This window comes from Heptranchias perlo, unplaced genomic scaffold, assembly GCF_035084215.1.
Source record: "Heptranchias perlo isolate sHepPer1 unplaced genomic scaffold, sHepPer1.hap1 HAP1_SCAFFOLD_43, whole genome shotgun sequence".
NCBI lineage: Eukaryota > Metazoa > Chordata > Chondrichthyes > Hexanchiformes > Hexanchidae > Heptranchias > Heptranchias perlo.
In genome coordinates, this window is record NW_027139442.1 from 11,066,693 (window position 1) to 11,083,078 (window position 16,386).

The window sequence follows — 16,386 nt, forward strand, 5'->3', positions numbered from 1 at the left end:
TAGTAATCCACGCTGGCTCTCTCTGATCAGCAGGAAATTTTCACGGTGTTGAGACACTCTATTCTTAATTGTAGACTCTCGTAAATTCCCGACAACTATGTAATTCCGCTGTAGACCCTCTCCCTGTGTAATTCCACTGTAGTCCCTCTCCCTATGTAATTCCGATGTAGTCCCCCTCCCTATGTAATTCCAATGTAGTCCCCCTCCCTATGTAATTCCACTGCAGTCCCTCTCCCTATGTCATTCCAATGTAGTCCCCCTCCCTATGTAATTCCACTGCAGTCCCTCTCCCGATGTAATTCCAATGTAGTCCCCCTCCCTATGTAATTCCACTGTAATCCCTCTCCCTCTGTAATTCCAATGTTGCCCCCCTCCCTATGTAATTCCACTGTAGTCCCTCTCTCTATGTATTTCCACTGTAGCCCCTCTCCCTATATAATTCCAATTTAGAAATTCCCCTGTCCACTATATTAGTCCCCTGTTCAAAAAATTCGATCAGGTTCATCAGGCAAATCCTTTACCCTTTAATAATCCACGCTGGCTCTCTCTGATCAGCAGGAAATTTTCACGGTGTTGAGATATTCTATTCTTAATTGTAGACTCTCGTAAATTCCCGACAAATGATGCTGATAGCCCTTTTCCCGATGTAGTTACAATATAAGCCTTCTCCCTGTGTAGTTCCAATGTAGCCCCTCCCCACACATATGTAGTTCAAAGGTAGTCCCTCTGCCAATGTAATTCCTATGTCGCCACTCCCCTTAAGTAGGTCCACTGTAGCTTCTCTCCCTATGTAATTCCACTGTAGTCCCTCTCCCTGTGTAATTCCACTGTAGTCCCTCTCCCTATGTAATTCCGCTGTAGTCCCCCTCCCTATGTAATTCCGCTGTAGCTCCTCTCCCGATGTAATTCCAGTGTAGTCCCCCTCCCTATGTAATTCCACTGTAATCCCTCTCCCTATGTAATTCCAATGTTGTCCCCCTCCCTATGTAATTCCACTGTAGTCCCTCTCTCTATGTATTTCCACTGTAGCCCCTCTCCCTATATAATTCCAATTTAGTCCCTCTTCCTATGTAGTTCCACTGTAACCCCTCTCCCCATCTAATTCCACGGTAGCCCCTCACTCCATGTAATTCAAATTTAGTCCCTCTCCCTATGCAGTTCCACGATAGCCCCTCTCCCTATGTAGTTCCATGGTAGCCCCTCTCCCGATGCCTTCCACAGTAGCTCCTTTCCCTATGTAATTCCACTGTAGCCCCTCCCCTTATGTAGTTCCACTGTATCTCCTCTCTCTATGTAGTTCCACTGTAGCCCCTCTCCATATGTAATTCCACTGTAGCCGCTCTCCGTATGTACTTCACCTGTAGCCCGTCACCCTATGTAGTTCCTATGTACACCCTCTCCGTATATAGTTCAACTGCAACCCCTCTCTCTGTGTAGTTCCACAGGAGCGTCTCGCCTCATGTAGTTGTGCTGTAACCCCTCTCTCTATGTAATTCCACTGTAGCCCCTTTCCATATGTAGTTCCACTGCACCCCCTCTCCATGTGTGGTTCCACTGTAGCCCCTCACCATATGTAGTTTCAGTGCAGCCCCTCTTCCTGTATAGTTCGTATGTAGCCTGAGCTGAAGACCTCCTCTTTGGTATCCCATTTTCCCTTATGTTCCCTGCAGCATTTGCCTCTGGCACACGGGGCTAGGAAGCCCAGTTACTGTTGTACAGAAGCCGATACATCCACAGGACTCTCTGACCCCTGGCTGAGGCAGTGCTACACCAGGGACAATGTTGCTCAAGTGCGGGATGTATCTCAAGGACGTACGTTGAAACACGTCATTCGAACCTTCGATAGATCTCTCGTGAAGAAGTATTTGGAACATTGTCTCCACTTCTGGCCACTGGTGTTTCCAATGGACAAGGTTGAGGAGGAGTCCAAGAATGATTCCAGGGTTTAGGGCTCTAATTTATGATGAGCAGGAACACAGGAGCTGAACTGATTGTCACTGAAAAGTAAAGACTGTATGGAACAGACTCCCAGACAAATTACCCGAGTATCTCCTTCAAAAAAAAATCGAGCAAAATTCGAGTGAGTTGATGAGGTAATGAAGGAGACACGGATGTGACTGAGCTGCAGAGAGGTCGCAAAGCACCACCTATAGATGGGATGACCAGGGATGATCGCTGATGGAGTTTTTTACATATAGTAAGCAGAGGTCAGAGCTGATAACAACTTCCCCCAATGAGCAGATATACATGAAGTGACTATTGATGGAATGGAACACCGCCACTGAGCCATCTCAACCCAGTATAGCACAGGAAGTACTGGATGTCCCAGTGCAGGACACCAAGTGAATGGAGGTCACCATCCCAAGGAATCCTCCTAACCCGCAGACCAGCTTATACATCTCATCCCAATGTCACAGTAGGAGGGAACATGTCAGGGTGTTGCAATCTGACGAGACTGTGACCAGTTAAAACGGGAGGCAATGCTCAGTGGGAGCTACTGGCGAGAATTTTTTGGCAGCCTCAGGTAATAATTACTGAAAAAGGTTCAACATCACTGAGGAGCACTGAGAATTTGTGAAGTAAGTTTTCTAGCTCCATTTGTAAATTTTTCGGTAGCAGTAGCCTTTGCTGCTTCCGCTCACTGTATTGCTTTCTCCTTAGAGCTGCTACATTGGCTTTGTAAAGCCCGAGGTTGAATTTTCTGCTCGTCATGAAGCAGTTTTCTTTAGAAATATGAAGGATTATAATGCAGATTTTGAAGGCAAAGTTCTGTTTAATTTTAAATCAATTTCTTGTTCAGTGACAGAATTTGGGCTGCTGCGTGTTACAAATGGCAAATCTGGGTTTGAACCACACCCTCAGAGCTGTTTTAGTTCCGTCGCTGTAACTTTGTCAAAAGTGCACTTATATTTACATAGGTAAATGGGGTTTTGTCCGCTCTCACGCTGAAGTTACGGTGGTGGAGCGGGAGCAGCGCCGAGGAAACGATAGGTTCACTCATGTTCATTCCCTCTTTATGATTGATTGGTCGTCTCCTATTCTCTCTCCGTCTCCTTTATCACTCGGTTCTCCTTTCATTCTTTCTCACTCCCCTTTATCACTCGGTTTTCCTTTCATTCTCTCTCTCCGTTATCCCTCGGTTCTGCTCTTATTCTCTCTCTCCCCCTTTATCCTTCTCGACCTCCTCTCCCATTCTCCCTCTCACTTTTATATGCCTGGTTCCCCTCTTTCATTCTCTCTATCATTCTCTCTCTCCCCATTATCCTCCTGTACTCCTCTGGTATTCTCCCTCTCACCTTCATTCATCTAGTTCCCCTCTCGTCTTTCCTCTCTCGCCTTTATCGATTCGGTTCCCCTCTCTAATTCTCTGCCTCCCTTTTATATGGCTAGTTCCCGTCTCTCATTCTCTCTCTCTCATCCTCCCGGTTCTCTTCTCTCAATCTCATTCTCTTCTTAATCCACCACTTCTCCCTCTAATTCCCCTCACTCCTCCTCTATCCTTTAGTTTTCATTCTCGTTGGCTCTCTCCTTTATTACTCTCTTCCCTATCTCTCCCTCTCTCTGTTTCTTCCAGGTAGAAAATTTCTCGAGAGTGTTCAGCACAGCTTTCGGCAACAATATCTCTTAGAACCAACAAGGGGGCAGGCCATATTAGATTTAATAATGAGTCATGAGCCAGGTTTATTTAACTGCCTAATAATGTGTGAATATTTCGGTAATAACGATCATAACATGATCGAGTTCAACGTTGTGTTTGAAAGGGAGAAACCCTCGTGAGCTGCTAAGATTCTAAATTTCGGTAAGGCCGACTTCAACGGGATGAGTCAGAGACTGTACACTAAACTGGGTAAATCTGTTCATGAGTAAAACGACAGAAGATCAGTGGGAGGTGTTAAAAAAGAATTTAATGTGATACAGAACCAGTTCATGCATCCAAAGGGCAAGAGCTCGACTTGCCAAAAAGAAAAACAGCCATGGACGAAAAAAGAGGGAAGGGACAACATAAAACTAAAAGATAAAGCATACAAAATGCATAGATCCTGATGAATGGGAGAGATACAAAGAACGGCAAAGGGCGAAAAAACAGAGCGTAAGAGCTACAAAATGGGAGTATGAAAAGAAACTTGCAGCAGATTTCAAAACGAACACAATTTTTCTTACAATTGTACAAGGAAAAAAAGGTTGATCAAGAGCAATTTGGGCCCCTTAAAAACTGATAATGATGATATTGTAATTGAAAATAAAGAAATCGCAGAAATGTTAAATATTTACTTTGCATCAGTATTTACAGTAGAGAAAGAGGATCGCATGCCGGACGTTCCAAGGAAACTAATTGTGAATCAGGGACGGGACTTACTATATTAACACAAGCAAATTAACAGTAATAAAGAAAATAATGGCACTCGGGAGTAACAAATCCCCAGAACCAGATGGTTTCCACTTAAGGGATTAAAGAAAGTAGTTGAGAACATTGCAGAAGCCCTAACTATTATCTTCCAAATTTTTCTCCGTTCAGGAACTGTTCCTTTGGATTAGAAAGTTGCACATGCAACTCCGTTATTTAAGAAAGGTGAGAGACGGAAACCAGGGAATTATAGACCAGTTCGCCTAACATCTGTTGTCGGGAAATTACTAGAGTCTATAATTAAGGATAGAGTGACTGAACACCTTGAAAATTTTCAGCTGATCAGGGAGAGCCAACGGTGATTTGTAAAGGGCAGGTCATGCCTGACGAAGCTGATTGAATTTTTTGAAGAGGTTACTAATGTAGAGGACAGCGGAATGTCTATGGATGTTGATTATATGGACTTCCAGAAGGCATTCGATAAAGTCGCTCACAAGAGACTATTAACTAAATTTGAAGATCATGGAATTGAAGGCAAATTATTGACCTGGTTAGGAAATTGGCTGAGCGGGACGAAACAGAGAGTCGGGATAATGGCTCAAATTGGCAGGATGTGACTAGTGGTGTCCCACAGGGATCTGTTTTTGGGCCTCAACTATTCACTGCATTTGTTAATGACTTAGATAAACGGGATAGAGTTCCATATATCCAAGTTTGCCAATGACAAAAGATAGGCAGCATTTTAAGCAGTGTAGATGGAAGCATAACATTCCAGAAAGATAGTAACAGACTAAGTGAATGGGCAAAACTGTGGCAAGTGGATTTCATTGTAGGCACGTGTGAGGTAATCCACTTTGGACCTAAACAGGGTATATCAGTGTACTTTCTAAATGGTGAAAAGTTCTGAACAGTGGAGGTCCAAAGAGATTTAGGGGTCAATGTGCATTGATCATTAAAATGTCATGGACAGGTAAAGAAAATAATCAAAAAGTCTAATGGAATACTGGCCTTTATATCTAGAGCACGATAATACAAGGGGGTAGAATTTATTCTATTGCTACACAAAGCACTGGTTACATCACACCTGGAGAACTGTGTTCAGTTCTGGGCACAGCACCTCAGGAAGTATATATTGGCCTTCGAGGGAGTGCATCGCAGATATGCTAGAATGAGTTCGGGCGAAATGTCTTCGACCTCAAACGTTAACACTTGTTCTTTCTCCACAGATATGGCCTGACTTGCTGAGCTTCTCCAGCACTTTTTATTCCTATTTCAGATTTCCAGCTTTCGCAGTATTTTGCTTTTGATTTACCGGAATGATATCTGGACTCCAAGTGTTATATTACGAGGAGAGATTACACAAACTAGGGTTGCATTCCTCGCAATTTAGAAGATTACGGGGTGATCTAATCGAAGTTTTCAAGATATTAATGGGAACTGATAGAGTAGATAGAGAGAAACGATTTCCGCTGGGTGGGTTTGGGTTATGGTTAGACATAGACTAAAATTAAAGCCAAAACTTCCAGGAGTGAGATTAGGAAGCACTTCTGCACGCAAAGGGTGGTGGAAGTTTGGAACTCTCTTCAACAAAGGCAATAGATGGAAGCTCAATTGTTAATTTTATTTCTAAGACTGATAGATTTTTGTTTACCAAGAGTATTATTGGATATGGGGCTAAGGCGGGTATATGGAGTGAGGTTACTGATCAGCCATGATCTCATTGAATGGCAGAACAGGCTCGAGGAGCTAAATGGCCTCCTCCTGCTCTAATGTGCCTTCAGTCTGTGCATTGCCACTTCTCAATCCAAGAATGAATCTTTTCAATTGCTAAATTACCTGATATTTAGGGATCTTCTTACGACATAAATGAGGGTGACGATCGACAGGCTCCCGAAGCACAAAGAAGCATTGCCCCATCCTCCAGGTGGTGCTTTGTTAAACCAGGGATTTCCAAGCACTCCGACAGGGCACAGTTTGGAAACAGTTTTCCGACTGGTAGAAAGTAACCCGAAGGCGGATAATTGAATATTTGAAGTTAGTTGTTGGGAAATAAGTTGATTTCCATGTTCATTTTTAAATAAAAAACAATTAAACAATTCGGGTCAAAGGCATTCGTTTTTGGTGCTCTGTGCTGATGATAATTTGAAATGTTGCTGAACTTAAAACAGTGCAGCATTTGGGCCGCGCAATTACACGGAGCCCTGAGCAGATCCAGTGACGGTAATTAACTGATCACTGAGCGCCTGCCGGTACCCTGTGAAACAATCCAAACTCTGAGCTGGAAACACAGTAAACTTTAATTAATTAGTCTCCCTTCGCTCGCCTCTTGCCCAACAAATTTGATAATAACACATTAACACAATACTCAAAAGTGTTTGGAATCTGGACTGTTCCCCACCGATTCGTTGTAACTCGAGTCGGATAAGAAATGAATAAAGACACTGCTCAACAAAGCGCCGAGAGTCAGCGGCCTATCACATCGTCCCGCTGGCAGTCAGCAGCATGGAGCAGTGACTGTCATCACCACAGTGGGAAAAGGCAGTTACTGATCGGAGCAGCTTGTGGGGCAGGTGAAGAACATGAAACTGGTAAAGAGTGGGCGGCAGTGAAAGGCTGCTCACCAACCCGGCCGAGGTTGGGTAGATGATACCACGATTCGCAACAAAAGTTCTTCTGTTAGGATTGCAAGCTGAGCAGCTCTGGATCGAAGGGAGTAACTTTACTAAAACAACAGTCGCAGTGTAAGGCAAACACCGTCCCTGCCTTCAGATAAAGGCCCACAGTTTCGGCTCTCTGCATACTGACTTTATTTGTTCACTTTTGGAATTAGGACCTTTCAGAAACTTTTGAATATTATGTTAATGTGTTATTGTCAAATTTGTTGGGGAAGAGGTGAGAGAAGGGAGACTAATTAATTAAAGTTTAGTGTGTTTGCAGATCAGAGGTTGTATTGTTTCATCCACTGTAGGACAAGCGGACAGCACGCACCGAAAGCTGAAACCGAGACAGGCTCACATCCAGAACGCTGGGCAAAACCGACCTGGAGATTGCAGAGGTTTAACCAGGATCAAAGCAGTACAGAGTGAGCTCAGAGAGGATAATGGAAACACAGCAGGAAAAGAAGTATTTCAGCAGCTCCGACTCCAAGGAGAACAGCAACAAACTCGAAAGTCGCTATCAGTTTTGCGGGCACACTTTGAGAATCACTGGGGACTCCAGCAATAACCTTGTGATACCAGCAATTATCTGGGAAGCTGTAAGTCCAATGTTTGGTGTAAATGCTTGGATCTGATAGAGAGAAACCAAACCCAGAGCCTCTTCCTTCCACTACAGCAACCGCCAACACCCCCACCCCCGCCATGTTGAGGAAGCCCTATTTGATGCATTGGTTTTGCAGACGAACATGCATAAGAACATCGGAATTACTAGAAGAAAGATTATTGTTCGCCGTCTCCTTTCCTGGTAGTCACATGACACAGTGAGAACCGAGTTGTCGACTAATAAAAGCAACCAAACCCCATCAATTAGTCTCCATCAGACCCAGACATGAGGCGAGGAAAACCCTCCAGTGTTGGAGAGCTTTGCGAATCACAGGTCCAAAGTTATCTGTTCCTCTCAAACCTGCTCCACTCACCACATGTCATGTCTCCAGTTAATCATCTACTTGCCCACTCACTTCACCTGTCTATATCCCTTAGCAGACTCTTTGTATCCTCCTCACAGTTCACTTTCCCACGTACCTTTGTATCGTCAGCAAACTTGGATACATTACACTCGGTCCTTTCATCTAATTCATTAATATAGAGTGTAAAAAGCTGAGCCCCAAGCAGGGATCCTTGCGGCACCGCACTAGTTACAGCCTGCCAACCTGAATATGACCCGTTTATCACGACTCTCTGTTTTCTGCCCGTTAACCAATCATCTATCTCTGCTAATATATTACCCCCAATCCCATGAACCCCTTTTTACTCATTTACTCTATCATAACCGTTCGTGAATTTGAACACATCTTTTAAATCTCATCTTAACCTTCTCTTGTCGAACAGAACAACCCCAGCTTCGCCAGTCTCCCCACTTAACTGAAGTCCCGCACCCCTGGTACCATTCTACCAAATCTACACTGCACTGTCCCTAAAGCTTTGACATTCTTCCGAACGTGGTGCTCAGGATTGGACACAATACTACAGCTGGGGCCTTACCAGTGATTTATCAAGATTTAGCGACATTCCTTCCTTTTGTATTCTGCGCTTATTCTGATAAATCAAGGGTCCCGTATGCTTTTTGAACAGCCTTCCCAACTTGTCTTGCCACCTTCAAATATTTGCGTACGTACACCCTGAGTTCTCTCTGTTCCTGTACCCCCTTCAAAATGGTAACTTCTTGTTTATATTGCCTCTCCTTATTCTTCCAATCAAAATGTATCATTTCACAGTTCTCTGCGTTAAATTTCATCTTCCATTTGTCTGCCCATTTTGCTTGTGTGTCTGGTCTCCTGAAGTCTGTTCTTGGCCTCCACATTGTTTACTACATTTCCGAATTTCGTGTCATCTGCAAACTTTGTAATTATACCCTCTATACCCAAGTCCAGTTCATTAATATATATCAAAAAGACCAATGGTGCTAATACCGACCCCTGGGGAACACCTCTGTATACTTCCCTCCAGCCTGAAAAATAACCGTTCACAACTACACTCTGCTTTCTGTCTCTTTGCCAATTTCATATCCACGCTGCCCCTGTCCTGTTAATCCCATGGGCATCAATGTTGCTAACTCATCTATAACGTGGTACTTTGAAAATTCATGTCAACAAACATAACTGCACGAACATCATCAACCCTTTTAATTACTTCATCAAATAACTCAATCAAGTTTATCAAACACGATTTGCATTTAAGAAATCCGTGCTGACAGTAATTTATTAAAACATGTTTTTCGAAGTGACAATTAATTTTGTCCCAGATTATTGTCTCCAAAAGTTTCCCCACCTCCGACTTTAGGCTGACTGGCCTGTAGTTACCAGGTTTATCCTTCTCCCCTTTTTTAAACAGGAATATAACATTTGCAACCGGTCAGTCCTTGGCACCATCCCCATATCCAAGGAGGATTGAAAGATTGTGCCTATAACCTCTGTTATTTCCACCCTTACTTCCCACAACAATCTAGGATGCATCCCACCTGGACCGCGTGGCTTCTTACTTTGAGTACTGCCAACCTTTTTAGTGCATCCTCCACTATCTCTTCCTTTACTGGGACATTGGCAGCATCCTCTTTTTTTGTGAATGTAGATGCAAAGTATTAATTTAGTACCCCAGCCGTGACTCCACAATGAGTTCGTTCTTTTGTCGCTAATCGGCCCCGCCCTTCCTTTGACTATCCTTTTGCTATTTGTCTGTTTATAAAAGACTTTACTGTTCCCTTTTATTTTATCTGCCACCATTTTCTCATACACTTTCTTCGCCCGTATTATTTCCTTTTTCAGTTCTCCTCTGTACTTTCTGTATTCTGCGTCATTTTCTAATATATTATGGTCCTGACATTGGTCATAAGCCTCCTTTCTCTGTTTCGTTTTAGTCTCTATATTTTCAGTTATCCAGTGAGCTCCAGCTTTGTATGCCCTTCCTATCTCCCTCATAGGAATGTGTTTCGTTTGCGCCCGAATTAGCTTCTCCTTGAAGGCCTCCGATTGCTTATTCACCGTTTTTACAGCCAGCCTTTGCTTGCATTCAACATGGACCGGATCCCTTTTCAACTCACTGAAATTACCCCTCAGCATCTTCACCTTTGATTGATCAATGTCTCTTTCCATAACTACTCTACACCGAATATATAACATCCATGGCACCATGTTCTGTCTTCATACATGGCACCATTAAATTGTTTGTACCCTCCAGGCCACATTTACCTGGTTTGACTCCTCCCTGACACAATGTAATGGGTATATAACCTTCTTGTATCATGTCTTGGGTTTATACGTTCCAAGTCACCATACCCTGGGTTTGTGCCATCGTTATCGCCATGTACTCGGTTCATACCCGAGCTGGCACAAAGTACTGAATGATGTATCCTCCTTGCAATCAATATGGGGTTAATACTCCACCAGCACCATGTATTATGGTTACACCCTCCTTGAATCCCTCCACTGGGAATCCACCATCCCTGATGCCCTACGCGGTGTATTCACCATCCTTGACAGCCTACACTGGGTATCCACCATCCTTGATCCCCTACACTGGATACCCACCATCCTTGATCCCCGACACTGGGTATCCACCATCCTTGATATCCTACACTGGGTATCCACCATCCTTGATACCCGACACTGGGTCTCAACCATCCTTGGCACCTTGTGCGTTATATATACGATTGTTAGCACCATGCAGGATGTATTTTTAAAAAATGTCTTCATGGGATGTGGGCGTCGCTGACCAGGCCAGTATTTATTGCCCATCATTAATTGCCCTTGAGTATACACAATCCTTAGCACCATGCGCGGTGTATCCACTATCTTTGACACCATTCCCGGTGTATACACAATCATTGACACCGTGCGCGGCGTATACGCCATCCTTGACACCAAATTACTTACTGGCTTGCACCCTCCCTTGCTCCCTCCCTTGCACCTTCCCTTGCACCTTCCCTTGCACTGATCCCTGCACCCTCCCATGCTCCCACCCTTGCATCCACGCTTGCACTCTGCCTTGCACCCTTCCTTGCACCCACCCTTGCTCCCTCCCTTGCACCTTCCCTTACACTGATCCCTGCACACTCCCATGCTTCCACCCATGTATCCACGCTTGCACTCTCCCTTGCACCCTCCCTTGTTCCCTATCTTGCACCTTCACTTGCACCTATCCTTGCACCCTCTCTTGCTCCGACACTTGCTCCCTCCCTTGCACCCTCCCTTGCAACCTCCCTTGCAGTGTGAAGTTGGATTCAGAAAGTTGCAGGTGAACGAATTCTAACGTCAATCCCATATTTTGCTTCAGGGCCTCGTTCTCTGCCGGTTCTTTGAGGAAGAGAATATCAGTTTTTATGGGAAGAAGATGATTGAATTGGGGTCCGGCACTGGGATCGTCGGGATTCTTGCCATCCTGCTGGGTGAGTTAAAGGATCCAAGCGATAGCACTTTGCATGTGTGAGGGAGAGCGATGAACTTTAATGGAATAGGACGGCTATCTAGTGAGAAGGACCATGACAGTGACTGGTCACTGGGGTGATTAAACCCCCAGTAATATGCACGTTTTGTGAACGCTGCAGTCTGTTCTTCTTTTGAGATCCTTACTGTTAGGAACATAGGAACATAGGAACAGGAGTAGGCCATTCAGCCCCTCGTGCCTGCTCCACCATTTGATAAGATCATGGCTGATCTGTGATCTAACTCCATATACCTGCCTTTGGCCCATATCCCACAACACCTTTGGTTGCCAAACAGCTATCTATCTCACATTTAAATTTAGCAATTGAGCGAGTATCAATTGCCGTTTGCGGAAGAGAGTTCGAAACTTCTACCACCCTTTGTGTGTAGAAATGTTTTCTAATCTCGATCCTGAAAGGACTGTCTCTAATTTTTGGACTGCGCCTCCGACTCCTAAAGTCCCCAACCAGCGGAAATAGTTTCTCTCTATCTGTTCCCCTTAATATCTCAGAAACTTCGATCAGATCACCCCTTAACCTTCTAAACTCGATAGAATACTACCCCAATTTGTGTAATCTCTCCTCGTAACATAATCCTTGAAGTCCAGGTATCATTCTAGTAAAGCTACGCTGCACTCCCTTCAAGGCCAATATGTCCTTCCGAAGGTGCGGTGGCCTGAACTGCTCAGTGTACTCCAGGTGCGGTCTAACCAGGTTTGACAGTTCTTCATCTCCAGTTTTGTTCTGTTTGATAGAGAATGCTTTCAAAGCACAGGACCCTTACCTCAGGTAATATGAATGATGCCTCAGAAACGTCGCAGCTTTCTAGACTCAGCCACTCCACCTGCCATTTTTGAGCAAGTCCCTCCTCCCATCGGGGAGCAGGATCTCAATTGAACTGCTGTTGATCTGTGAAAATCCAGTGAACGTAAAATTCCAGTAAATGAAAAAGTGAAACATTTGAACAAGTTTCTCCTTGAGCTGATGAGCTGAGAACTAAATACCTATCAGAATGGCCTGGTTATATTCAATGCAATATTTGCACAACATCCTGAACATCTCGACTCTGATCAGATATTAAACGGGGAAGCTGCAGCTTTTGATCATATTTTGGAGTCCTTGTGAGCTCCAGTCACGTGTCCAGCACCCAACTGATGGCCAAATTATATACCATAAAACAGTAAACATGCTTTAGAATTAAATCATGAAGCAGTCTGTGACCGCATACAGCACAATCTGGACAATATCCAGGCTTGGCTGTTATGTAGCAAGTAACATTTGCGCCAGACAAGAGCCAGGCAATGACCATCTCCAACAAGACAGAGTCGAACCAACTCCCCTTGACATCAAACGGCATTACCATCGCCGAATCCCCCACAATCATCATCCTGGGGGTCACCGTTGACCAGAAACTTAACTGGGCAAGCCACAGACATAGTGTGGCTACAAGTACAGGCCGGAGGCCGTGTATTCTGCGGCATTATCTGAGGAATTGCTAAAGGAAATAAACATTATGTCCTTATCATTATCATTAGCGAACAGCCTCACTTGTGACCTTCTGATGGTGGGATGGTCATTAATGTAGCAGCTGAAGATAGGTGGGGCTAGGTCACTGCCCTGCGATGTCCTGCGGCTGAGATGATTGGCCTCCAACAACCATTACCATATACCTTTGCGCCAGGTATGACTCCAGCCACTGGAGAGTTTCCCCCCTGATTCCAATTGACGGCAGTTTTACTCCGACTCCTTCGTGCCACACTCGGACAAATGCTGCCTTGATGTGAAGGGCAGTCACTCTCACATCACCTCTGGAATTCAGGATTGTTTTCCATGTTTGGACCAAGGCTGTAATGAGGTCTGGAGACGAGTGGTCATGGCGGAACCCAAACTGAGCATCTGTGAGCAGGTTATTGGTGAGTAAGTGCCGCTTGATAGCACTGTCCACATCTTGCATCACTTTGGCGATGATTGAGAGTAGGCTGATGGCGCGTTAATTGGCTGGATTGGATTTGTCCCGCTTTTTGTGGACAGGACATACCTGGGCAAATTTCCAATGTTTAGTCGGATAGATGACAGTGTTGTAGCTGTGCTGGAACAGCTCAGGTCGGGGCACAGCTTGTTCTGGAGCACAGGTCTTCAACACTACTGCCGGGATGTTGTCGTGACACATAGCCTTTGCCATGTCCAGTGCACTCAGACATTTATTGTTATCACGTGGAGTGAATGTAATTGGCTGAAGACTGGTATCTGTGAGGATGGGGACCTCAGGAAGAGGCTGAGAATGATTATCCACTTGGCACTTCTGGCTGCAGATTGTTGCAAGGGCATCAATTTTTTTTTTGCACTCAGGGAATCAAGGGATATTGGAATCGGGCGGGAAAGTGGAGTGGAGTTCGAAGAGCAGCCATGATCTTATCGAATGAGGGAGCCGGCTCGAGGGGCTGTGTGGCCTACTCCTGCTCCTATTTCTTATCTTCTTTTGCTCCCATGTGCTGGGCTGCGCTCTTGTTGAGGATGAGAATGTTCACCGAGCCTCCTTCTCCTGTTAGTTGCTTAATTTGCGACCACCATTTGCGACTGGATGTGTGCGGATTTCAGAGCTTTTTTGGGGGATTGCTGAACTCTGTGCACAGCATGATGCTCTCACTGTTTATAATGCATGGTGCTCTCACTGTTTATAATGCATGGCGCTCTCACTGTTGAAAATGCATGGTGCTCTCAATTTTTATAATGCCTGTTGCTCTCACTGTTTATAATGCAGAGTACTCTCACTTTTAATGATGCCAGGTGCTCTCACTGTTTATAATGCATAGTGCTCTGGCTGTTAATAATGCATGGTGCTCTCGCTATTTTTAATGCATGCTGCTCTCGCTTTTTATAATGCATGGTGCTCTCACTGTTTAGAATGCATGGTTTTTTCAGTGTTTATCATGCATGGTGCTCTCACTGTTTATAATGCATGGTGCTCTCACTGTTTATAATGCATGGTGCTCTAACTGTTTATAATGCAAGGTAATCCTTTGCTGTAGCTTCACCAAGTTGGCAACGGATTTCCGGATACGCTCGGTGCCGCTCCAGGCATGCTCTTCTACATTCCTCATTGAAACAGATTTGGTCACCCAGCTTGATGGCGATGGAGTAGTGAGGGATAAGTCGGGCCCTGCGGTGACAAGATTGTTGTGGCATTCCATTATGCTGCTGCTCAGGGCCCACGGCGACTCATGAGTGCCTGCATTTGAGCTGCTAGATTTGTTATTAATCTATCCCGCTCAGCAGGGTGGTAGTGCCACACGACACGATGGACGGTTTCCTCAGTGTGAGGGCAGGTCTGATTCTCAGAGTACGTCAGACCGTTGCTTGACTAGTTTGTGAGGCAGCTCTCCCGACTTTGACAACAGTCCCCAATTGATAGCGAGGAGGACCTTGCAACGTCAACTGGGCTGGGTGTGCCTTTTTCTGTCCCAATTCGATGCCGAGGTCGCAGCTTTATCCTTATTTTGATACCGCGGCGTGGCTCACGGCCACACGAGAGGGCAGTGATGCACCAACCACATTGGTGTTGGACTGGAGTCACACACAAACCAGATTGGTTAAGGACGGCAGGTTTCCTTCCCAGAGGGCATTAGTGAACCTATTGGGTTTTTGCGACAATTGGATACTTTCATGGTCACTTTGGGGCGGATATTGACTTTGAGCGGCAGTTTAAAACGTGTGATAGCTAAAAATAAAAATCGGGAGGAATGTTCAACTGGCGACAAACTCGTTGTCACCGGTTTTACGCTGTGCTAGAAAGTCAACATCTCTCCTTACACTGATACCAGCTTTTTATGTTGACATTTTTGAATTAAAATCAAAATCTCAAACTGCCGTGGTTAGATTTGAACTCAAGTTGCTGGGTTTTTATTCCGCAGTTTTGAATTACTAAATCCAGTGAAATAACCGCTGTGCTAATGGAATCACTGATCAATGTTGTGACACTGCACAAGTTCATCATTATATTTCACAGCCTTTGCTGTGTTAATCTGCTTTGCGCCGAATCCCTTTTGCCCACATTTACCATTTACATGTTGGTGTCATCGGGAAGCAATAAGTGAAGATACGTCATTGCACATTCACATTCTTCTGGCAGGTGGTGATGTGACCTTGTCAGAAAAACCAGATGTTCTGAATCAAATAGAACTTAACGTGGCCAACAATGTCCCCTCTTCAATTATCCAGCGGTCAAAAGTCTCTGCTCTCTCGTGGGGTGTAAACCATGATCAATTTCCGACAGACTACGATATCATCCTGGGATCCGATATCGTCTACAAGAAACGTGAATACCACTTACTGCTCAAGACCCTACACCATCTGAGCAACCAAAACACTATCATTTACATCTGCTCGAGGATGCGTGAGGTCATGGGAGCCATGAATTTTCACGAGAAGCTCATTCCACAGCATTTTAACTCCGAAATTGTTCACAGTGTCCCAGAAAATGAAATCAACCTGTACAAAGTGACCAAAAAAGTTCCTGGCGCTTATTAAGGAGGAAATTCCATAGAATCGGGTGGAGGCAGTTCAAGGTCTCATAATGGGAAGAAGCGAGGGGGAGAAGGGCACAACAGGCAAGAGTCAGTGGACTGAATGATGTTGGAGGAGGTTGCAGAGATAGAGGGATTGGGATTTCCATTTACTCAAACACCTTAACCCTGACACACTTACCCTAAACCCTAACCCTAAACCTGAAAACCTAACCCTAATCCTGACGTTATAGCCCGAGCCAATCCCTAACCCGAGCCCTAGTCCGAGCCCTAACCAAAACCCGAATCCTATTAATTCCATTATAACCTGACTGGAGTAAGGTTGGCAGGGAGGGTTAGAGTTTAGGTTTAGGAACCCTCCACAGAGTCAGCTTCACCCTGTAT

General features: G+C 44.8%; 1 protein-coding gene across 1 annotated transcript; it reads left to right on the forward strand.

The window, feature by feature from the left end:
• Window positions 1-7,445: 7,445 nt before the first annotated feature.
• Window positions 7,446-16,006, forward strand: LOC137312599 (EEF1A lysine methyltransferase 3-like). Its single transcript, XM_067979125.1, has 3 exons — window positions 7,446-7,601; window positions 11,332-11,443; window positions 15,609-16,006. The coding sequence occupies exons 1-3, from the start codon at window positions 7,446-7,448 to the stop codon at window positions 16,004-16,006; spliced, it is 666 nt and encodes a 221-aa protein (XP_067835226.1).
• Window positions 16,007-16,386: the final 380 nt, after the last annotated feature.